Genomic DNA, 24,097 nt, shown 5'->3' with positions numbered 1-24,097 from the left:
CTGCAGTGTTTATCTCAGTTTTTAAAAGAAGTCGTAAGCATGTAAGGTAATACTCAAAGGTCTCTAACTGATTGATTGGTACAATGTAGAAAATAATACGGAGGATGATTATGGCCATGATATGTTTTCTTCAAAGATGAAAATTGTTTCATTTCTGTGGCACAGTCTTGTATTTTTTATCTATGTTTTGCAGATGGAGGCTGAATTTATTTGCTGATACAGAAAACAAATGAAAAACAAATACTGACTTCTCTACAAGTCTCTAAAATCCAATTAGTCCTAGCTCCATTTCTGGAAGCTTTTGTTTAGTGGTTGAAAGTGTAGATTAAAGAGGAGCTGTTTAAGAAATGTGCTTGAGAGAGAGACCTGAAAGTATATGTATTGCTTCTTGCAGTGATGATTAAGGTGTGAGACCAGGTATTAAGTATCAGACTGACCTAGGAAATTTCTAGGCTTCATGCTTGAAGGAGTGGGCCCGCACACCATGCGAAGCAGGGACTGGCACTTGGGTTTGGCCATTTTAAGCTCTTCGTTTATCTCTGGGGAACTGTGGCAGGGATTTTTCTGCAAACCACAGAATGTCTCCTCGCAGTACCTGGGCTGTAATACTAGCTTTAGGTAAAGGTAGTTAAGTGCAGTCTAGGACTTGGAGAGAGGCCATTTCGATGCACCTTCGAGTTTCTGCTTGAAGGTTTTGCAAAACATAACCATGGCAGCTTGAGATATAATCTACCTAAGATGATAAAAATGTTCCAGGTTTCTTTTGTTTGCTTTTTTATTCTATGGATTATGCTGTAATTAAAAATGTCAAAAACCAATGTGTTTTAGGATTGTGATACTGAAAAATGATCTAAGAATATTTATTTTCCCAGTTCAGACATGCACAGAATTGAGCAATTTGGTTTTCTCAGGTGGATAATGCACAACAGTGTGACTTCAGGCAGTCCCCTTTGTTATGTGCCTTGGCATAAAGCAGCAGACTGGAGCAGGAGCATCCATTTATGTGATACAGTCCTCGTAAGAGCCACCTAGGTGATGTGGGCTTTCATACCTTTTTGATTTTTCTAAACTGTGGAGTAAGAGTATCATGTGTGGAGACTAAACTGTTACCAAGGTGGGAAACTGATAAAATGTGTTCCAAATGATTTGTCAGGTTTCAATGTTATTTGTTGTATTGGAGAGAACTGTATGATCACACACCAGTTAAACCAGTTTGGGGAGGTTTCCAGCTTCTAAGGGAGAACAAATGTGATTCTTAATATGCAGTATTCATATATGATTCACTATGTTCTTCTTTATGATCAATGTACAGCAATAGAGTGCTTTAAAGGAAGAGCATCATAACTGCAGTTCCTGCAGGAGCCATCGCAGTGCCTTCAGCAGGAACCGAACATTAAAATGTTTCAGTTTTATGAAGAGCTCCATAAAAAGATTTTGTAGTCTTATATAAATTCCTTGCTCTGGAAGTTGCTGGAGTTTCTTACACAAATGTATTGTTATTAATTCTGACAGGATTAGGCGTTAATAACAAATAGGATAAGAAGTGTCCCACAAATCGTATTTATTTCTGTATCTGAGCAGATGCTACGGATTATAGGCTTGGCTTGCTAATGCCATCTTTGTCTTTATATGTTACAGAGAATTAAAGAAAGTCTGCACTGTTACCTGAGGGGTTTTTTTTATACAGTGGCAGTAATTAATTTAGTTAATTACACAAGTTAATTTCACAAGTTTTCACACAGCTGTTTCTGCATCTTTTCAGCAGTTGTCTGAAAGAAAGGTTGACAAACCAAATATTACTTTTTTATGGTAAAAATGTGTCCTCTTCATGTGAAAATAATCTGTGTGAACTATAGGAAAAGTGTAGCCGGCTATTGATACCACTACTCTTCGTGCTGATGTGGCACAGCATTACATACTGCTTTAGCTTTGTGTCATTTTACAGAGGCACTCGGTCTGGGTGGTCGTTTCAGCTCGCTCTTCTGCTGAACCTATTTTTTTAGAGCAAGTTCAGGAACAACAGGGACCTCTGCTGGAGAACTGGACAAAGCTGTTGTAATTCAGTAAGCCTAATAAATGGTCTAGAGAGATTGTACGTGGCACGTGATGCCAGGTTTCATCTGCTTCTGAAGTTAAATGTGTTTTGCCATCAGGAAATTTTTTGTATAATACTGAGCAAAAATCCCCTTAAAAAATATGAGTTTGTGCTCTTATTCCATGTCTTACAACCATTTTCATCAAGCTGAACCATTCCTTGCTTTTATTTTTAAAGTATTTTATTTTTTAAATTATTTTTATCAAGTCCTCTTGATTCATTTTTCCTAATGAAGCCAAAGTTCTGTTTGTCACTCTGTTTTTCTTCCCTAATTGTGATTATTTAATTAAGCAACCTAGAACTGTTTTTCCAAATATAGATGGATTACAATTTTACTGGAAAAATGACTGTTTATTTACTGAAGCATGTGATGCTCTGCATGCTGGTCTGAAAAAAAAAATACAGGTAAAAATTGCATTTTTATCATATTATGCTGAAAAGTGTTTAATTTCTCCTTAATATGTTAAAATGTCAATTTTCAATGTTCATTCTTTTTCCAGTATTAAATCATCTAATCTTAATGTTTCTGGTAGGCTCAGGAAACTGTTGTGCTGAGTGTTCTGCAAACGAGCTGCAGATTGCTTTGGGATTGTATTTCCCAGGTTCACTGAAGTTTCTTTTGTCTCACAGTCTAAAAGGTGGGCGTACTTTTCTTAGTTCAGTGCGACATAAAAGCTGGGTGTTTTTCAGTCCAGTAATAAAGCTCTATGGAATTTTATCATTACCACACTGAAAGATAGAAAAGAAAGGGAGTCAGGATTGTGCCCAAGGGCATTAGGTAGAATTAGAAACAGCATAACAGCTGTAGAGCAGAAATGATATTTTTGGCTCTCAGAAATGTTTGAAGGAATGACGCACCGGTTTTTGCCTTGATATTTTTATGGATGGCTTTGTGAAAATGTTACCCAAATGCTCAGACTTTCAAAAAAGCAAGCAATGACAGGAAGTCTTAGGAAAAAGCCAGAAAGCCAGTTTAATTCATAACATCCTCGGTGTTACCTTGTTTTTCATTTGAAAATCATGAATAGTGAAGAGTTACAAAAACTGCCAAAGAAGAGCAATAATTTCCATAGGCAGAAAGATTAAATAGCAGCTTCTTCAACTTGGGAAGGTTGGACAGAGATTTTTAACAGAGGACAGTAAAATCAGGGACAGCATGAAGAGAATAAATAAGGGATGACTATCAGCTGCATCTTACAGCAAAGATTAAGGGATATGCATTGAGGTTAGGGAGTCAAAAAGCAAAGCACTTTTTCAAGAAATGCAAAGCTGAGTTGTGAGAAATCAAAATTTGTTTTGGATATGAAAGCCATGAATGGGTTAAAAAAAAAAAACACTATACAAATTCATAGAAAAAAAAATCCATGGAGAGTTATTAAAACATTTGTTTCATATACAATCATACCAAGTTAACAATATGCCGTTTCCTGGAAGTTAGGAAGCTTTGTCAGGAAAAAAGTATTTCCTAGCGGTCTTGCTTCTTGTGTGCTTTTTGTAAACCTCAGCTACGGTTACTGCTACAGACAGACCTGTAGTATAGACCTCTCTATTTTTATTTTTAACACACTTAAGTGATGCAACTGCATTTGCAATTACAATCATGCATATAGCTTGCTTGACTTACAGTATAGATTTTTCCATCACACAAAGTATAATTCTTGTGTACTGTAGTGTCATAGTAAACAACGTTAACAGGTAAAGTAATTTTTACTCTTAATTTTGTACAATTTGAAGAGCAGAATAGTTCTGCTTTGAATATCATACCAATGGGATTATTCCTTTTTGTTGATTATATACAAAGAGTGCACAAACTGACCAAAGTTATATTCAAATAGTGTGTTATTCACAAGATATCAAGTAATATATTTTGTTTTTTTTATCCTCTGTTCTGTATCTATATGTTTTACTACTTAAATCCGTATTATTACTGATGAATTAAGCATAGGCATCCTGTTACTGCAAGTACAGAAAGGCTTTTGTGCTGTACGTTGACATACAAACTTCATGAGCACTGTACTAGGAATGTGATGGGAGAGATGACAGTCTATCTTGGTCTTTGTTGGTTGCAAATAATCTCTTGTTTTCCAGCCTGTGGATCTGTATAGCTATTCCTGAAATTATGAGCATTTTTAACATCTGGGGCCATCAATATTTGTTTTATGGGAAGTATTTGCTTATTTTTACACTCGTGCTACCACGTACTACTTGGAGTTTTAATATCCAGTATGAGCTATCAATTAGTGGTTTTGAGCAGAGAACTCCTTTTAATAGTGCTCTAACTTTCAGGCCAGCTGGCTTTCTCTAAGTTTGTCTTCAGATTGTTAAAAAACAAAACAAGTCACATACACTAGACAAACCAACTTTTGTTGCCTTTAACTTGATTTCAATTTTACTTAGCTAATAAGTTATTTTGGAGGAGTGATAATATACTTCAATTTGGCTTAAAATTTACCTGTTGTAACTTAGACTTTAGTGCAATCTTCATTTCTGTGTTTGTGATCATTCTTTCTTTTAATAACCTTTTTATCCAGAGAAGTTATTTCTGATGAAATTTCTCTGCAGCTGGGATTTCTGAAGATGTAACAGTAATCACAAACTAGACCAATCCTCTCTAGAGCATACTGATCCAAGCTGTTAGCCCCGTTATGTATAATCATTATTCTGATCTATTCAGACCAGGACAGGAATGTGTAAGCAGGGGAGACAAAGAGGGAAAAATTCAAAAGACTGTTTTTTACACATACAAAAACCAAGAATTTCATTAAATTAGTAAAGAAAATACATCCTGCCAAAGAAGCATCAACATCCTGTTGCTGTAACCAGTCTATTTTTTGTTCAGTTATCATATTGCTTTTTTTCCCATTAGTGAAAGTCCAGTGTCTAAGATTGTAGTATGTCAAAACTGTGCTTGAGCCGTCATTTTGCTGAAGACTTGTCTAGCTGGCTGCAGGGATAGATTTTGCTGTAACATTGCTTTTGTCACAGTTTGTGTTTTGAACATTAATGTTGGGGTCATTCATGCCTGAGACAGTGGAGATCTGATTGGCTTTGCCAAGGTTCTTGATAATATTGATGTTGTGTTTGGCAGTTTCCATAAAGCTGTTTTCTAGTAACCAACCATCTGATTCACCCTGCAGATCTCCTCGCAGCAGAGTGTTCTTCATTGCTGTTTGTAGGTACCGAACACCAATAAGTACAGAGAGCTGTAAGGAAAGGTTAGTGCTTAAACAGAGCGTAAGTTACAGTCTGGATCCTACCACTAAGTCAGCTTTTGAACTTGATTATGTACAGACCTAATTCTCAGTAAAATAAATAGCTTTTTTTCCCAGTTATGTATCTAAACAATCAATTAATTACATGTTTTTGAATAAAAAAAAATACCAAGGAGAAACTTTTTTGCTATTTTTTCTGCCACTCTTCAAATAGCATTCCCACTTAATGTGATTAGTGCACAGATACCTGGAATTACCTGGGAATGTTGTAGCCTCAGACTGTGGCTAATCGATGCAAAATAGATGATCAATTAATGGGGACATCAGTGGCTGGATGGAAAATCCTAGTCTGTTAATCTTTGTGGAAGTCTTTCCCCACTCACATTCATTAAATTGGTGTTTCATCAAAGGTGTTTCGTTCGTTAAGTAGGCAAAATGCATCCTACATGCTAGTGCACTAAAAATGAGGAAGGATGGTTTACAGAGGCTCAAGTGTGAGTTTAGGTATAAAACACAGTTTTCATTGGTCTTGTTGGCATCAGGATCAGTGTGCCTAGCTTGTTTGTCACACTGAAGTGAGCAGCTTTTCCATGAGTTGCCAAAGGTCTGCTGTTTCTGCCATCACCACCCAATCTAGCACTGTCTGAGGACAGTTGCATTGAATTATTTTAATAGTGTTCATATTTATGCGATAGAGTAATAATCAGAAAAATCTACTATTAAAGAGTGAAGAAGCCCATGCCATTGTGATCCTTGGCATGGAGATGACAACTTTCTTTACAGGCACTAATAGAAAGACTGCATTTTTGCAAATGTATATACTTGCCACTGAAGTGCTTATTTTGACTACATAATAAGTAGTCTAGTCTATACCTAAAATGTATTCCACGTTTATGTGGTAAAGCTATGGTATCTATGATGGAATTTTTGAGCTATTAATGTTTACACTCAATTTTGGCTGTGGAAGGCATTCATACATTCACCATAGGTCTGCCTCACATTTTTAATACTCTTTCTTAAGAAAAATTGCCTTTTAACAGTCTCGTGCCTTCCACCTATTAATTGTGTTAGTGCATGTGTTATCCTGCGTGCTGCCCTGTAAATGTTCTAGGAAAAAGTGAATATGCTATAATCTGTTGAAAAAGCTCTAAATATCCAGAATTATGTGCATCACTTCTAGTAGTTCTCATCTTCAATGAGATTTGCTTCTGTACTGGATGCTTTGTGCAAACTGTGTGTTAGAGGAAAGTCCTGCAACATTGCTGAAGTCCTTATGGACTTGTTTTAGATGTTGAGGTGCTTCTTACACTCCTCATATGTTACAGCATATTTATTCCCCATCCTGGAGAGCAGGAAATCTCTGATATACCAAACACAGGGCATTTTCATGAGGCTTACCTCAAACAACCAGATAAGCAATGCCGCAATACCAATAGATCTCATTATAGCTGTGTAGTAGTCCAGCAAGGCCTCTCTGCACCCCTTCATCCAGATATTGAGCTCCTCTGTCAGGAAATCATAATTGTAGTGGGCACTGTTGTTTGTCAGCTGGTACTGGATGCAGGGCCGTGGGGAACTTGGATTGCAGCAGCTGAAGGGTACTCCATCCACTAAGAACTTCCCGTCAACATTACTCTTGAAACGGCTGCAAAAGGACAGAAAGTTTGCATTACAACTGTGGTATCTGCAGCAGGATGCATCCGTAGTTCTTCTAAAAGGATGTAATTTGTCTGCTGCGAGATAGGCCTCTCCAGTGTAACAAAAGAGGAATACATTCTCATTTCCAATTGGAAATGTTGCTCACTACAAGAAAACCAAATTTTTCATTTGCAATGCTTTTCAGTATGGTATCTGCACAGTTTTCAATATGGCTCTTGGTATTATGCGTGTAAGATGTACACAGATACGATACGTTTCTAGATTTGTTTGCACTGAGAATATTAAAGATGATTTTAGAGTTTATCCTCATTTGTTTATAAAATTTATTTTTCCATTTCCGCTACAGATTTTCTAAATGAAAGAGAAGGCAGGCATTGCAAGAAGCTGACCAGGTGAACATTAGCAGTAGAACTCTGTGCTCCAGCATTTAGAAACTAAGTGTCTCTTTCAAAAGAAACATAAGCTGAAAGGAGCCTCAGCATTTGTGGCTGTGCTGGCATGGCAGAATAATTGCCTTCATGTATTGTTTTGTTTCTCTTTCATATTTTTTTTTTTTTTAATTTTCTTTGAGGAAAATATTTTTAACGGATATTTCCAATTACAAAAGGAAGACCATTTGCTGTTTCCCACTGAGGAGCAAGTTAGGCATAATGCCTCTTCTTTTTAACATCTAGCTCTTCACTTTGTGGCCAACCTGCTCCAAGTAACAGAAGCAGGGAAACTAATGTGAAAGAACACAGTCAACTGAAAATAGAATTAAGTGTACAAACAGTGTAAGTGACATAGGCAAAATGATGTAGAAAAATGAGGGGAGCCACAGAGGTACAGAAAAGAGGGCCAAAATGTGGGGAAAAGAAACTGTACAGAAAATGAAGAGGAAGACGGGTTGGTTGTGAAATGGGGACTTTTACCTGAACAAGTCTAATGCTGTATGTTTCAGTGATGTAAACTAAAACAATAGGACAGCATCTGAAATGGTTGAAATACAATCACTTAAGCTAGCTCTTAAGCTTCACTTTTGATCTGAAGCTTTTTTTTTTTCCTCTTTTTCTGCCATGTATGTGATAAGGTGATAAACTTCTTTCTGCTGTAAAGGGTAACAGTTCCAGAGTTTGGTTGTGTTCCCCTTGCCATTGTATTTCCTTGTAACAAACTGAAGGAAGTTCTATCTGGATATTGCTGGAAGGGAGAACTCAGTAACAAAAACTGAGAAAGTAAGATGTTAACTACTGTTGTATTTCAAAATTGTAATGAAACTATGAAGCAAAAGTTGCTTATGAGACTATAAAAAGATTATTTTTGCCTAACCAAAGCAATGATAGGATTGTAGTGCTGTAAACTGCTTTATCCTTGTACTGCTCCCATAGATGGACTCTGTTTTTTGTGATGTTGTGGCATTGGTAATGAAGTGATGGAGGGAAGAGAAGAGGATTATGAAGGAAGGTGAAAAGTTCAGTTCTGTAGAGATTCTTATTAAGTATGTCAGTTCTCAACTGCTTTGCCTCTTAATCTACCAAGTACTGTCATACCACTACAAGATAAAACAAAGAAGTCTGATTCCTTCTCCACCCTCTCTAAACATTACAAGCTGGACTTTGGTTCTAGTGATTTCTTACCAAATATTTCCCTACAAGGTTGTGAAAATCACAGTATGATTTGCCTATACGGTACCAACTTTGATTCTAGTGATTGAGATGAGATTATCTGGTTTATACGCAGTAGAAGTTCTGTGCTGTATTTATCTTCTTCATGTATTGTCTTCTTTCTACATGGGGATAAGAAAAATTAACTGTATTTCCAGAATGTTGGCAGAGCACAGGTGACTTTGTAGATGAAAACTGAGTTCAGTTGGACAAAACATTACTCTTAGTACGTGGCTCACAGAAATAAAAAGTAATGTTTTACCTATATCCATACAATAGGGTACTACTGTAAGTTCCTGCAGACTATATTTGTTGTCTTATGACTTTTCAGAGTAGAACAAGGATTTAAAACACCTTGAGTCAGTTTGCTTTGTGTCACTATTGCTCCCTAACATCTTCCTTTAGAACATCTGTTCTAAAGCTTGTTATTTCCTTAGCCAGCTGCCTAATGCATGCTGATGTCCTTGTTTCACAGGTCCTGTCCTTTGGTATCTTTGCATCTCTGTTTATATGTTTTGCTGTAGGGCCATCTTCAAGTTACAAGTTCTGTTAAAAGAAGATCACTGGCCTTCTTTCATCTGGCTTTGTTCCCCCTTTTTCAACAAAGCAGAGTATTCCTTAAATGCCATTTAAACTTTTGTATTTAATTTTCTTAAGAATATATAGCTACCTGGCTCTCATCAGCGAAGACTTTTTCAGCTTTTGAAGATGTACATTGCATTATCTGCTACTTTTTTTTCTTGTATTTTTGACTGCTACCTTCTAAAATACTGTTGTCTATGGAAATTATCACTCCTTGTTTTGAGAATATCACTTCACAATTCTGTGAGGCACCAACATAAGAACAAATATCAAGGGTTTTTCTACTTTTTTACTGCAAGGTACACGGTGTTGACATGTGAACATGTAAATCTGAACCTGAATTCTAGTCTAGTATGTGAAGGGAAAATTTTTCAATGTTTAGGATTGAATGCATGATGTATTGGTAGGAAAATCTTTTTTTTCTTTTAAGAACTCTTTATGACTGAAATTTTGAGGTAGATAATTTGCTACATTGAAAAAGGAAAGCATATCATTGCATTGCTTAGTATCCTTAAAAAGTTATCAAAAGATGACTTTTCATTACGGATGTGTTTTAGCATATTTAAGGAGTAACATTGTCAGTCTACAGTTTGGTGATTAAGACAGTGATCCAGCGGAAATTATCTACTTGGCTCTGTGAAGTGTATGCTAGAAACTCAGAGTGATTAAGTATAAGCAGAAGGATCTTTTTGGCCTGATCACTTCCGTATTTGTTTTTTTTAGGAGAAACAAGTAGTCTTGAAAAAGTATTATTACTGCTATTATTTACTAGGAATTTACATTGAAGTACCAGAGTGTTTGTAAATATGCATATGATTACATTATATATTGAGGTAGACTTGTTAGCAATTATTCAGATGGATCTTTGAGAGAAACCTAGCCACAAGTTGTCATGTAAGGAGGGAATACTGCTAGCATTTTGGGCAGAAAAAAATCAGTCTTACTGTGTTCTCTTTAATGTCAATATGTCTCAAGATCTTTTGACACTACTGTTCCTGATCAATTCTAGTCCTTATTAAAGGAGTTTTTTTCCCTAGATTTTTCCATTAGAACTAGTAAATACTTACTCCATAACTTCCTTAGAAGCCATGTTCAGGTAACGAGCAGATACCCACTGAACTTCAAACCAGTCTCTAAAGCCGTTGTTTCCACAGCACTGGAACCCAATTTGTAACATATCCACTGTTTTTTTTAAGAAACATCTTCCAGGTATGTCTGTGTCCTTATAGAACTTAATAGCATCCCTCAGTCCCAGATAGAGAGATTCTTCCAGCTCATTCCTCATGGTATAGCACATGAGAGCACCCAACAGGATGCAGAAAGTAAAACAGAAGGTACATATGATGTATGGGAACATAATTAGCTTCCATCGGGAGAACTTGTTGGCATCTGAGCAGTCGTAGCAGATTTTGCCCCCCAAAAAGTTGATGACACATGCTATGACTCCTACAGAGATCAGCATGTTGGGAACAGAGTTGATGTCCCCTTTTGCCATCACTTCGTTGCGCTTCTTGATCTCTATTTTCAGAAAGAGGCCAAGACTGAAGAGAATGATCCCACTCACTACAGAAACCCAGTTGAGGATCCATAGGATCTGAGCCAGTTTGTCCCTCTTAGTTTTGGTGAATTTTACTTTGAGGACAGCCATAGTCAGATCAGCATTAGGAAAAGAAGCGTAGGTCACGGAAAGCCCATAAGCTGCTTAGAAGCATGTATCCAAGGCATGCAGTAGAAATCTGAAGAAGAGAGAGAGAGATTAATGTCTGTTTGACTGGCTATTTATAAAGCCTACCAAGATCTTCCTGTACTGCCTCACGCACCTGAAACCTGCCAAGGGAGTGCCCCAGGTCTTGCTTAAGTTTCATGCAATGCCTCTTACGAAATTAGACTAGATCAATTAAAAACAAGTGACCATTAGAAACAATGAATGGTGGATTTCTATGCATTTTCATCTCAAGAGCAGTCATCTGTGTGGATTTTCCGATATCTAGAAGGGAGCTGATCTGCTCACTGATTTTTCCCTTCAGAAGCCTAATGATGCTTTCTTGTTCTACACATTCCTGTCATTTTCTTGATTCTGGGAAATTATAATTCTTAGATTACTGTGTCATGGCCATATGTAGGTTTAAAAGCTGGATAAGCAGGCAGATAAATATAGTGTAACCATATAAGCCTTTTTCCATGAAGAATTATTTTCGGGAAAAGAATTGCTGCTGAAGTCTCTTAATGGCTGCACTTTCTGCAGCAGCCTTGACTTCTTCACAGTCCATTGGAATAATTTCCATTCTCTTGTGTAAACATTCCAGAGTCCAGGGTTGCCAAAAGGAGTTTATTAGCTTGTTTTTGATGCACCTGTATTATGTCCTGGTAAGTAAGAAAGGTACTGTCCTTTCCTAACTTGCCCAGATAATCTATAGTCACTTACATTTTTCTCTCAAAAGACCACAGTGATGGGCATAAGTTCAATTTCTCACAACCACCCATAAGCACCTAGTTTCAAATTTAATATTTTCACAGCTAAAGAATGGCTTCTGAGTTTCAAGATCTGTCATCTTTTCCCCAGCAACTAGCCAATCTAAGGAACTATCTTTTCCATCACATTTTGCCTTGCTTCTCTGTATCGTTATGGTTTCTATAAGACCACTACTGACTTCTTTGTACCTCTGCAGTTACATCACATTCACAGGCAGGAAGCAGTCCAAGACACAAACCTGCTAGAGCTGGAGACAGTATGTTTTCAGTGTACGTGATGTGAATGCAGAACTATGCTGCAGTACCTCAGGATTAAATGGTGATCTCTTGCCGTCCTTTATAGCTTCTGTTGCTTTGTGATTGCCTTTCCTTAACACGTGAAGAACTTCTTTCCTGCTCACAAAACCTGCTCTCAGCATGGTTATGTTCTAATTCAGTAATTTTCATTAGTGATTTTATATTATACAAATATATATTTACATGATTCTATGTCACCCTTGTGGATTCTGCTACTACAATGGCATTTATAAACAGTAAAACATAATCCTATAATTTGAGGAAAGAAGGAAGTGTAAGCAGCTTTATTCATGCATATTTGCTTTTAAGCTTACTACTTATGTTAAAACAGCATGAAAACCACCTGCAGACAAACGTTCCAGAAGTAGGGGCTATACACTGCCCATCAAAGGGTCCACAGCTGCAATGAAGCTTAATATTAGGCAAGCAGACTGCTGCAGAGTGCAGTTAAAAGAGGCAATGATACCATGGTGTTTTCATGTGTGTGTTGGAATGAATCAGTTCTGTTTGTACAGGTTCTTCCTTTCGTATTAGGATGTGATTTGAATATTAAAACATTTGAATGGCTATGATATCTAAATTATTCATGTTGCATTTATTTTTGCTGCGTATAGAGAGGAAATTGATTTCCTTTAAAACTGTTCACCTCTGTGTATCTCTTGCACAATACACAGAATACTGTGCAAATGGAAATGAAGCCAGTAAGGAAAAATACTGAAGAGGTTTAGGCTATTGTCGCTTCTTGATTTTAAAAACAGGTGCCCTGTTTAATGATTAAGGCTGATTATCAATTATTGTTGAGTATTTATTCTGGTAATATTGTTATAATTATTTTGCTTATCATGGTGAAATACTTTTTTTTATAAAGATCTCTGTACAAAGAAGTCTGGAGAATATTCATAAAGTAACAGTACCTTTTTCACACTATTCTCCCATGAAATACTTCAGCCCTCTTTCAAAAGGATCATACTTTGCTGGAACAGGATTAAGCCACCATAGCAATTCAGCTGACAGCCTGTCTGCTAAGCCTGCAGACAGTAGCCTTAACTGCTTCACCAGTTAAGCAGTTCATGACTTAAACTGAAATAGCTGTAAATGGCTGCTGCAAATAGTCTTTGCTTTGAATATTCAAGTCTCTGAGCATGCAGTAGAGGGAATCTGTTGTTATGAAATTGCTGATACAGGCTTCACATTCTGCGCCTGGGGTTTGTGAATACGTCGCTCTTCATTTCTGTGAAATGTATCTATTTGCAAAATGCTTCTAAATTGTTAGACACGCATTCAGTTAGCAGTGTCACACCGAAAGGTAGTGACTTGGTGAACATCTTTTGCTTTAACATTTGAACAAAGTTTGTAAGTTATTCTGTTTTCACTTAATCTGCTGTTTTTTATTTTGGAGGATGTAAATTTTAGGCTTCCTATTATAGTATTCTAGCCGTAAAGAAATCGGAAGCTGACTTTCATAAAGAGACACAGTCAGTCTTGTGTAGTTATTGTCCTACAGCTCCCTCCCCATCCTCAGATGACTAAAGCTAAAAACCTGGAACTTCCATGTGCAAAAACAAGTAATTCTGTGCCTTCAATAATTCTCAAATGCTATTTCAAGCTTCCTTGATGAAATTTTAATTACAAGACCAGAATGTATAGAGTATTCACATTCATTTAATAGAGGTACTTGCACCATAGTTCTTCAGCAGTAGAAAATTTGCCTAACACAAGCTATTTCACATAAGCCATACCACAAGAGGGAAACAGAGGTAGGTGCAGTGCAGCGACCATTTATTGTCTGACCCTGGCTGCCACTGGTAGAGCTGGAATTGCACAAAGTATCTTCAGCACTGTGCTTCTCATACAATGAGTGCCTTGAGTCTGGGACAGAGGAACAACTTACCTCATTTTTCCTGACAAATTAGTCTTTGGCAACACCAGGTTTAGAAGTGTACCCAGCTTCTGTTTGTTTTTTAGCACCAATATTTACTGCATTTATTTCAGGTAATATGAAGACTCTCTTCCCTTTATAACAAATTCTGTAAATATACCATAATGTTTTTATATCCCTAACTATTCAGTGAAGTGTTGGATATATTTATTCAGCACTGCCACATATTAGTTGTTTTGAGTGCTGCAAAGAAACGTTTTTCCAGCTGGAAGAACAGAAGCACAATTTTAAACTAGAAGTGTCACTGTCTTATTCTGCAATGCATATATACTCTTCTCCAAATTTTATCTGTGAGACTACTGCAAAGTCACGTGTGCTCCTAGCAGATCAGAGGAACTAACCTGCCTATCTAAGTTTTTGGAAGCACACCTCAGTATTTCATATGAGCCACTCCAGAATTATAGTGTGTACATACAGTTTTTTTTCCTACCTTGCAGTGGGGAAGAAGGCTGGACTTTATTCTGTAAAGGGAGGAACATTTCTTTCAACAGAACACCAATAAATGTGGAGATCTTTCCCACATCACCAATCCTATTCTTGAGCTTTTCTTGTCTAAATTTGAACTAAATTTGAACTTCAGCACAGTGTAGCTGTTTACTTTCCAGGTGCCACTTACCTGTTCCTTTGATTTCAAACATACAACAACACACATCACAGCTTTTTATTTGCTCATAAAATGTACTTATTAGATGTAGTTTATGACAAAATAGCAAGCTAAATTTTTAGAGACAATTTATGTCTTATCTCACTAATTTTGCTAAAATGGCCCTTTTAGCTAGGCACAGATTTAATATTATTATTAACTTATTGCAAAAGAAACAACTAACCTGCTTCACAGGACTGGGTGAGGTCACAAAACTGGCACCTTGCTGAGTTCATGGGAGAAAATATCTGGATCTGGCATCCTGAGGAAGGGTGAAGTACTGATTTCCTGATGTCTGTGTAGTTCTGTCTTTATGCTGACACACCAATGGAGATGGTGAAAGACTTCAACTCTCTTGCCCGTGCTAATCTCCCTAGCATCTCTAATCGTATTTCAAGGTTCTTATGCCACTGGGTTCAATCCTGCAAAACAGGCCGATTAACTGAGTGTGAACTGAGACCTCAGTGACCAGTTGAGTTTATGGTAATGTTTTTTTATTCCTCATGAGTTTGGGCTTGTAAGAAGCAGAGATTTCTTCAGTATCTGTTAATGTCTTCATAACAACAACAAATAAAAACAAATAATCAATAAATATGAGTCTGGGAGAGAGAATAATGAAACTGTGTGGTTCTGTGAAAGAGCAAATTAAGATTTAATTATGATTAATTAAATTTTAAGGCATTAAGGCATTAATTATGATAGAACTTATCCATGATTCTGTATGTTGTTGCTTTGCATGGAATTGGTCACCTCTCACTGTGTATTGGCTGACTGTGAGACAAATTCAAGTAACCAGAGACAATTAGTTCATCGTATATGACTCACAGTAGATTCTGGCTTTGGAAACTTTACAGATTCAAGAGCAGTCCAACAGAAACCTCTCTCCTAGATTCTTAGAAGCATTAGCCAAGCCAGAAGCAAATGCATATTATCCTCCTTTGTCATTTCTGAGCTCTGCTCAGAGCTGTCAATCTGTTGGCTGAGTTGAACGGGCTGCAGAAGCAGCAGCAAGCTGAGTTTGCAGTGTTTGATCATGATAGTGGTGATGTTAGTACCATGATGGAGTCACTAAGAAAGCCCTGTTTTGTTCTATAGGGTTTATAATACCTTTAGCACAATGGTTCAGGGAGCACAAGCGACTGCAAGGGCTGTGCGCCACAGACTGTCATGAATATGGATAGTCTCAGAAGCATTAACTGTCTTCTCCCAGCTGATGATAAGCAATACAATGTGATTGTAATGTGAATGTAAGTATCCTTGCAAAAAGCATGGGAATTCTGGGAATATACCTTGCTTATGCTCTAGGGTTTTTCTAAGGGTAAACATCCCTTTGCATGCATGAATATTGTGCTTATTATCAGGGAAAGGTGGAAGATGAGTTATCAATGCAGCTCGGTTCTTCGAAGTCTTGAGTAAGGCAGAGATTACTGTACCTAAGCACACTGCTATAAGAAAAATCTTTTAGCTTACTTGTTAGAAGTCATAATCTTATATGTGACACTGTTGAAGAGGAAGGCTCATCACTGCCAGTATCACTGAGCCTCCATGAGGTGAAAAAACCAAGGACATGTCTCAGTAGGATAAAGACATACAGCGAGACTGTCTTTTTGATTTCTTTTTCTGATACGATCAAACTCATAACTAATGCTTATGCTGAAAGCTCCATCCATCAAAGCAATATCTAGAACAGCATAGCAGATTCAAACCGCAGCGTCCTTAAGAGTATGGGAGTGCGTGGAGTCGTACTCAATGTGCATTTTGCTGGCATCTTCCTTTCACAAACAAACAAAAGAGTTTTCCATAGCCTTACATTTTTAAGGAGAATATCTGAAGAAGGGCTTCTAATTTTGTCTTGCCTATGTGCTAATGTACTGCATACTCAGGAAACTTCAGATTTGGAGTATCTGTGCTACATGTGGGACCCTTACTGCATGTGAATCAGGGTAATGCTTGCAGGTGATCAAATACACCTAACCAAACTAAGTTTGTCCTGTGCATGTGGATTGTTTATGCTTTAGGTTTTCTGTACTTCTGCAGACTGCAAGGAATACATCACATCTGTTCAGTTGTGTACATATGTGGATCGTATTCAGCCTATATTCCCTGTGGAATGTGCAATAGTACAACTGTATATATGTACAAAATGTACAAGCTTACTTGGGATTTTTGAGCTACTGCTCTGACTGGGATGTGGTGTATTAGCAATCCTGGATCAATTTTTTTTTCCTGCCCAGATAATGCTTTTAAAAAAGCATTTTAAAAACATTATTTTTAAAAAAGACCTGTGTTATCCCTGAGTATTAGAAATAGCATTATTGCCTAAGACACCTACTAGAAGAAAAGCGAATCTGACCTGTTGCTTTGCAATATGAGCCCAGTTCTCACATGCATGAAAAAAAGCAAGCAGAAGGTGGCAGTGCTGCTGTATGTAGGTTTTTTTTGTACAATGCAAAGCAAGTAACTTAATTTCAGCTAGAGAGATGAGATTAAAGGTCACTCAGTCAGTAATGGAAGCTCAGGAATGCATCATTTTAAAAAATAACTTAAATCTTCATGGAATTAGAGATCAGTGCTACCTGTGCTTTTTGTTCTGTATCACTGGAAAATTGTTCCAGCTGCCAAGTTAATATTCAGAATTGAATTATTCACAAATCAGTTGTCTATGTCATCTATGTCATCTATGACTAGCCACGATGTGCTGCTTTATTATAGACCTTCTGGAAAACCTGAACACCAAGACCATAATGATTGAGCAGCATTTTCTAACCCAGCAGGAGCAGTTGTAGCTGTGGATCTGTCAACTGTCAGCTAGTGATGCAGAAAGAAAACACGCATCCTACTAACAGGGAAGATTTCTGTGCTGCAGCTTCAGATCTGAAAGAGGTATAAATGGATTAAGTGTTTGTCCAATCTGTTTAGTACTATTCATATGTAAGTCTGTAAGGGCAGCTATGTTATGAGTTAGACCAATTAAATACCTACTAGTGGTGTTGCATGCTGCAGAACTGTATTTATAAAAATTAATGTTTCTATTTTGTATTTAGGTGACTTTCAGTTTTTTCTTCTGTTTAATGCAAATGGTATTTCATGAGAAAGAGATTGTGGAGTAATGGACTAAAACTAAGTTTGACACAAGTATCACACAACTTTTCCTCAGTATGTCAGCACTTCAGAGGGAGAATTCATATACAGGAAGAGATTCTCACCAACCTGTGTAAACGTGGAGGGGGCTTGAAAAAAGAAATTTAGACCATGTGCTTTTTTTTTTTTGACCTGGTAGATGCTGACAGGTGTAAGTTATTGGGCAAATAAAAGCAACTGGGTCAGAATATTAATCTCTCAGTTACATTTCTGAACTTTTAGGAATATAGTGGTATTTAGATGTGCCCATGATTCTTGCAGTTAGACAAAGGGATCTAAATTACATAACAACAGTTGAAAATCTTATGGAATTGCAGGGATGGCTGAGATAATGTCAAAACTCATGGCAAGAGGTAATGAGGATAGATGGCAGTTTGAAATAACCCACTTTGTACACTAGAATGCCACAGAGCTTACTGCGAACACAGTCAAATTTATCATATTTTTAACCTATTTCATTGCCTGAAAAGCTCTTCACAGATGAAATGAATCAGGAAAGAAATACTATAATTTTAACTTTAAGATGTTTAAAGTTCACAGCTATGTGGACGCAGAACCCAACTTCAGGCAAATGGGAAATTATAGCAGTCTTGCATGAACTGCATTGCTCTTTAACTGGTAGTCCTTGGGGCCCCTGCACGTTCCAGGAAATGCCAAATAGGTATTTACGAAGCTGGCTCTGATTTCAGTCCATTTGTAGCCGCACTGTCCATAAGCTCTGAGTCATCCACTTCAGACTCACAGTGAGTCATTATAAATGGAAAACTAAGGTACAGAAGTGGTGTATTCACCTTAGAAACAGGCTGGCAGTCTATGGTAAAGCCAGAAAGTGAACCTGTATTTTAGGTTGGTTACCTAAAACTCCTTCCGTCTTGGCTATAACTATTTTTTGAAGACCAGAATTTTTACAGCTTTATTCATAACGAGACCATATAGCAATTTTTGTTTTTCACCTTCACTCCCTAGATACTGCAGCAAGCCAGCCCTCAGGAAGCTTTCTGCAAAATGGAATTATACGTGTATTATGAGGGCTTAAAACAAAATTCCCTTGACATAATGAGGTAAAATTTCCTTTTTCAATTCCGTAACTCATAGCGTCAATACTTTTGGTGTGCTACAGTGCCAATAAACCTCGTTTCCTAGCAAAATATTCAGACATACAATTTTACGTTTCTCTTCTAAAATACAGGGCCTCCTATACTAACCATGAATCCTCCTTGTTCTTGCTTTATAAAACTGATGCTGATGTCATTTCTCACTCTCTAGATAATACTGGAATTAAACAACGTTACTCAGGACATCTTGTTGGATAGTTGGTATTCTTTTAAAAAGATTCAGTGAAGAGATGTTTGTAAAAAAGAGAATAATGATTCTGAAGCTGTTGAGTAGGAAAAAAAACAGGAACTGGACACTGCTCTTCTGTGTTCTTCTGAAAAAGATCCAAGATCCCTCTGTCCCTTTAGTGGTGACATAATGTTTTACTGACTGTTTGTGTCTAGAAATCACACTCTATGGAAAAAAAAAACCAAAAAACAACCCATACAGTAGGAGCTCAGTTTTCCTACCAGCACAACAAAAACGCTAAATTTGTTTGCTTTACATAGTGACTAATCAGTTACGATAAAGTTTTGTGAGGTGTGCCTTTGGAATTGGGAATAATTTGACAGTAATCCTCTTACTTTCTAGCTTCGGAGTTCTGGTCTGCAGCAAGATTGCAAAGAGACAAAAAGATATTTTGGATTGATCTGTGACAAAACACAGTGTGTTTTACTGACTGACTTTGCTCTTCTGACCACCTGAGACATTTAAAAATCTTCAAAACAAATGCAGTGGTGTCCGTTCACAGTGTTTTACAACAATTAAATAAGAAAAAATTCCTCAGTAATTTTTCCCTGTTTTGTAATCAACAGATTGTCTGCTGATACAACTGTCTGGACATCTAAACCAGCAGACAGTTCTTTCTAGAAGTTGTTCTTCTCCAACCCAAAATGAAATTCTCTCAGAAGTATCTGAAACTCAAGAGTTTCAGAAACTTTGCAAATAGTGAGCTGCCCCTTCTTCTGTTTTTGACCATTTATCTATAAAAGTGATATTTTTAGCATGATTTATGATACAAACATTAACTTAATTTCAGTTTGTTTCTTGGAAATAATGGAAGTGATATAATAGTTCTAAAGATAAATATGTAGGTATGCTCTTTACAGGCACAAAGATAAAATGTACATATGAAAATTTATTCATAGTAGAAATAGACTCCAAGATCTATAACAGCTTGAAGCCTTTCTTATTTCCTCTTTTCCTTCTATGTAAGTACCAGTATACAAAACATGACTAGATGAATTCACAGCTACATCAGAGCTAAACGTTTCTCTCTGTTAAGCTACTGCACTTGAGTATGTTTTTAAGAGCTTTCTTTTATGTGAGGGTCTGGGACACGCATTATTATTCTGTGCAGGTGCAGAGGTGGCTCTCTGCTCATATATATTGATTCAAAGACTGCACGACAAACTCCCTTACAAAAGTACAGTTACATCAGAACATATGAGGTACCCTGTGGGGTCAGACTGGTTATGCACATACCTCATCCTCTAGTCTGTCTCTCAGAGGAGCAATAACAGATCCTATTTAGATACACTCCTTACTGTCAATTCCTCTTTTAGTCCCCCAGCTTCCAAAATTATTGTGAAAGGGATGTTGCAGAATATCAGATAGTTACCATTCAAAGATAGTTATCAAGATAATACAAGGGTGGGTTGGAAAGAACAAGGTTGGAGTTAAACTGCAAAAAGTTGCACACCTTTACACTGAAATAGCCAATTAGAACTGGCAATGTAATAGTACAACTTCAAGAACCTCTTTGGTACATTCATGGAGCAGTAAATTCAAGATTGTGTTCTTTTTGTAAAGGCCTCCTGCACTTAAGTGGAAATAGATTTTCCTGTTGAGAAGTTTCAGTTTCAGTTCATTTTTCCCTGCTTGACTTTTATTTGAACCGTGCAGGTTTTGTCTACTTAAGAAGATTCCACAGGAAATGGAAAACAGGTGACACAACACATTGCTAGAACTTGAAAGCTAACTGACAAAGGAAAAAGAAGAGTTTGGTCTTCTACAGCTTGCAGTGCACATGCTGACTAATGGTATGTGGAAGACGTGTGCTGATGGTGGGATATTTGTGATATTGTGCATGCCAATGTGGTTATATTGGAACCTGTGAATTAACTTGAAGTTACAAACTGATGAGGAAAACTGTGCCCCTTGGATTAGCAGTGATAAATAGGTAAACAGACAAACCAGATAGACAAGTTTGTTAAGGCCTTTCCCTTCTGTTTAACTGAATTTAAAAAGTTTTCCTGAAGAACTGTACAACTTAGGCACCTGAGTTAATTAGGGAACAGTAAGGCATGGGGAATGAGCTCCCTGTGTGATGATGTTTAACTGCTGAGCAACGGATAAGAACATTAGTACCTTCTAATGTTACTATTTCAACAGTAAAAAGAGAGAATGTACACGCTGAACATGAACTCGGTATCCAGAAAATCTAGAAACTTTTTTCATTGAAAATTTAGACCCAGAACGTTGTATGCAAAGAGCTGGGGCCTAGCCAAAGGATTAGGTCTATTAAGTATTCAAGAACTGTAGCTCAAAACCAGCATGAGCTGCAGCTGTGATCTCAAGTGCCAGTAACATTTGCAAGGATTATTGCACATATTGCACAAGGATTTGCATTATGTGCATGTATACGTATATATACATAAAAATAAATCCATATCACCTCTATCCATGTGGCTACTGCTCCTGTACTGCTGCTCAAGCTGGTTCTCTCTGAATGAAGAAACACCTGCCTGAAGCTGACTCTTAGAAATGGTAAGGGCAGTTAGGCTTTGCTGTTAGGTTGGGGTCACAGCCCCCCTGCTAGGGGCTCACTGGTGTGCAGTGGGAGCACGAAGATCCTGCTTACTCATAATGCAGCAGTAGGAGACGCTGCTTTCTAACCCTACTCCCTGACTAAGCTCTCCTTGCAGTGACTGAAGAGAGCCTCAATTATGCGCACTGTCATCATCTTCACGGCCTGGCACAAGAGAAATTTAAATCCTTTTTTTCCTCCCTTCAACGAAAACTTCACGTGAACGTAAGACTGCAGTGTGTTACCCACTTCACGCAGGCTGCTGGGTTCAGGCCAGGTCTGTCCTTCCCACGGGACGGGTCTTTGCCTGCCGGGCTGCCGCCGCGGCCTACGGACCCGTCCTGCCAGCCGTTACGTGGTGCCCGCACGTACCGACGGCGTTCAGAGGGCTGGAGCTTCTTGCCTCGAAGGAGGAGTCACGCTCTGGAGCCGAACCGTTCACCCAGCGTGCCGGCCGGTGGCCAAGCTGCACCAGTGCCTTTCCGCTGCCTCAGCGCGTAGCCCGGGGTGCCAGCCCGGCTGCTCGAGGTGGGCGGCTCCTGCTTTTGGCGGCGACGGGTCCCCTCCCGCCTAAGCCTTGGGCACCCCCGGCGACACCGGGGTCCGGCTGGTCTCGCGCTGCCGCGAGGCGAAGCTCAACACTGCAGCAGGGGAATGCGGCTCCCGCACGCCGCGGCGCGGAGCCGCCCGGGTCTCCGTCGCTCCCTCAGAACGGCCGCGAGTAACGGCGGCGGCGGCCCCGCCCGGGGACTACATTGCCCAGAGGGCCCTGCGGCCCCGAGGCTGCGCGGGGGCGGATAGCGGGGCTGCGGGAATCTCAACCAACCCGGGGCTCAGCACCGCCTCGTGTGTGCCCGCCTCTGCCGCCGTGACTGACCCGGCCGAGAGCCAATCGGCTGGCAGAATTCTCCGAGGCCACCCAATCGGCGCTCCGGAAGCATGGCGGCGGGCGGGTGCCGGAGCGCGGCGGACTCGGTGGCGCCGCGGCAGGGGAAGAGAGACCGCGGCGGCGATAGCGGCGTGGCAGCGCTGGGAGCGGGACCGCCGCAGGGATGGCGGCGGCTCGCGGGTTAACGCCAGCGGGTTGGGCCGCGGGCCGCCCGTAACGCTCCGAGCGGCCCTCGGCGCCGCGCGCATCAGTTACCCCTCCCCGCGGGCGGGCCGGCTCCCGCCCGGCACCGCAGTCGCTATAGAGACCGCGCCGCACGCCACGGGGCGGAGGCTGGGCCGGGGGCCTCCTCTCTAGCCTCCCCCCGCCCCGCTGCCCGCAGGCCGTCGCCGCGGCGACGGGCGGCACCGTGCTCCGCAGGGACCCGCGGGGACGTGGCGCCCCGAGGAACCGCCGTCGCCTCGGCTCCGTTCCAGGTGAGGAGACGCGGGGCTGCCTCGCGCCCGCCCCGGGGCCGAGGGCCGCGCGGGGGTCGCGGCCCGGGTGGGTCTGGGGGTCAAGGAGAGGGCCCGGCGTTTCCTAGCCTCCCCCCGGGGCTGGGATTTACGGACGCTCCGTCCCTCCCTCTCGCTTGCCGCAAGGAGAACGGCGCCGTGGGGCGGGCTTGCGGCTCCGTGCAGCCGCACCGCCGGCCCAGCGTTGTGGCGGGCGGCAGGGCGCGGTGTGGTCCGGCCGGCCGGCAATCTCGCTGCGAGACTCGGCCGCCCCGAGTCTCGCAGCCATTAGCGGGGGCATCGGTACGTGAACGCGGCTCCGCCTGGCTAGGCCGCGGTGTGTGCTCACTACGGATAGTAGTAAACATACGGGCTGCGTAGGGACGGCGTTTAGGAGAGCGTCGTTGCGTGCTCTTCTCCTGAAGGAAGGGAGAGGGGAATGCCTCGCTCCGAAGGCTGATGGGATCCCCGGGCTTGTGGCCGCATCCCTGAGTAGGGCGCTGGAGCGGGAGCGGAGGGGACAAAGATCGGAGCGGGGCCGGTAACCCGGTAATGTCAGCGCAGGATGGGGGAGGGGGTGGGCAAAGCAGAGCCCCGTGCTGCTTCTGAGCACGGCCTTTTGGGAAGCGCCAACGCTAGTCATTATTAATACGGAAAGGACTGTGGAAAATGGGTTATGAAATAGCTCGTAATAGCTGTCTTTGGCCGGGTGTGCAGAACCAGTTGAATTGGGTGAATTATTCAGAAAATGTGTATTGATGGGAAGGTTGAAAACCCCTAGACTAAATGTACTCTCAGTTTGGAATTGTGTTGGCCTTAAAGCGTAGAATTAGTTTCCGTGCTGTCGTTCTGGAGGAACAAAACCACCGCCGACGAGAGTTCTTATATATTCTCCATAGTTAATGCCATGTCTCTGTGTATGTCAGATGGTTTCAGCTGCCGTATCTGAGCAAACAAAAGATGAAAGCTGCTTCACTGCTTGTTTAGTTTTGGAAATATTTGAGGTGCCTGTTAATGGTATGGTGCAAATGTATCTACCACTTCTTTTCTGTGTTAATGTCACAGAATACTTCTTTGTGATGATCCCTCTGCTTTACAGCATGAACTATGTTTACAAAGTATAAAAA

At 40.0% G+C, this 24,097-nt stretch overlaps 2 protein-coding genes across 5 annotated transcripts in view; one reads left to right on the top strand and one right to left on the bottom strand.

The window, feature by feature from the left end:
• Positions 1-2,681: 2,681 nt before the first annotated feature.
• On the bottom strand, positions 2,682-10,846 carry LOC125694802 (photoreceptor outer segment membrane glycoprotein 2). Its single transcript, XM_048948508.1, has 3 exons — positions 10,259-10,846; positions 6,706-6,952; positions 2,682-5,298 (listed from the first exon to the last, which is right to left on the bottom strand). Exons 1-3 carry the CDS (start codon positions 10,837-10,839, stop codon positions 5,032-5,034), a joined length of 1,095 nt encoding a protein of 364 aa, XP_048804465.1. The 5' UTR covers positions 10,840-10,846; the 3' UTR covers positions 2,682-5,031.
• Positions 10,847-20,730: 9,884 nt separating this feature from the next.
• The window catches only part of TTBK2 (tau tubulin kinase 2), an 84,891-nt gene continuing 81,524 nt past the window's right edge, over positions 20,731-24,097 (top strand). For 2 of the 4 annotated variants that reach the window (XM_048948504.1, XM_048948502.1), the window contains exon 1: positions 21,479-21,547. The gene's annotated coding sequence lies outside the window, so the exon portion shown is untranslated. Of the gene's footprint in view, positions 20,821-21,478; positions 21,548-22,568; positions 22,953-24,097 lie in introns of those variants that run through there. The other 2 variants (XM_048948503.1, XM_048948501.1) reach the window with 2 other exon arrangements.

The sequence above is a fragment of the Lagopus muta genome, chromosome 6, assembly GCF_023343835.1.
Source record: "Lagopus muta isolate bLagMut1 chromosome 6, bLagMut1 primary, whole genome shotgun sequence".
Taxonomy (NCBI): Eukaryota; Metazoa; Chordata; class Aves; order Galliformes; family Phasianidae; genus Lagopus; species Lagopus muta.
Note: the sequence above shows the minus strand (reverse complement) of the source record. Positions and strands in the feature narration are given on the sequence as shown.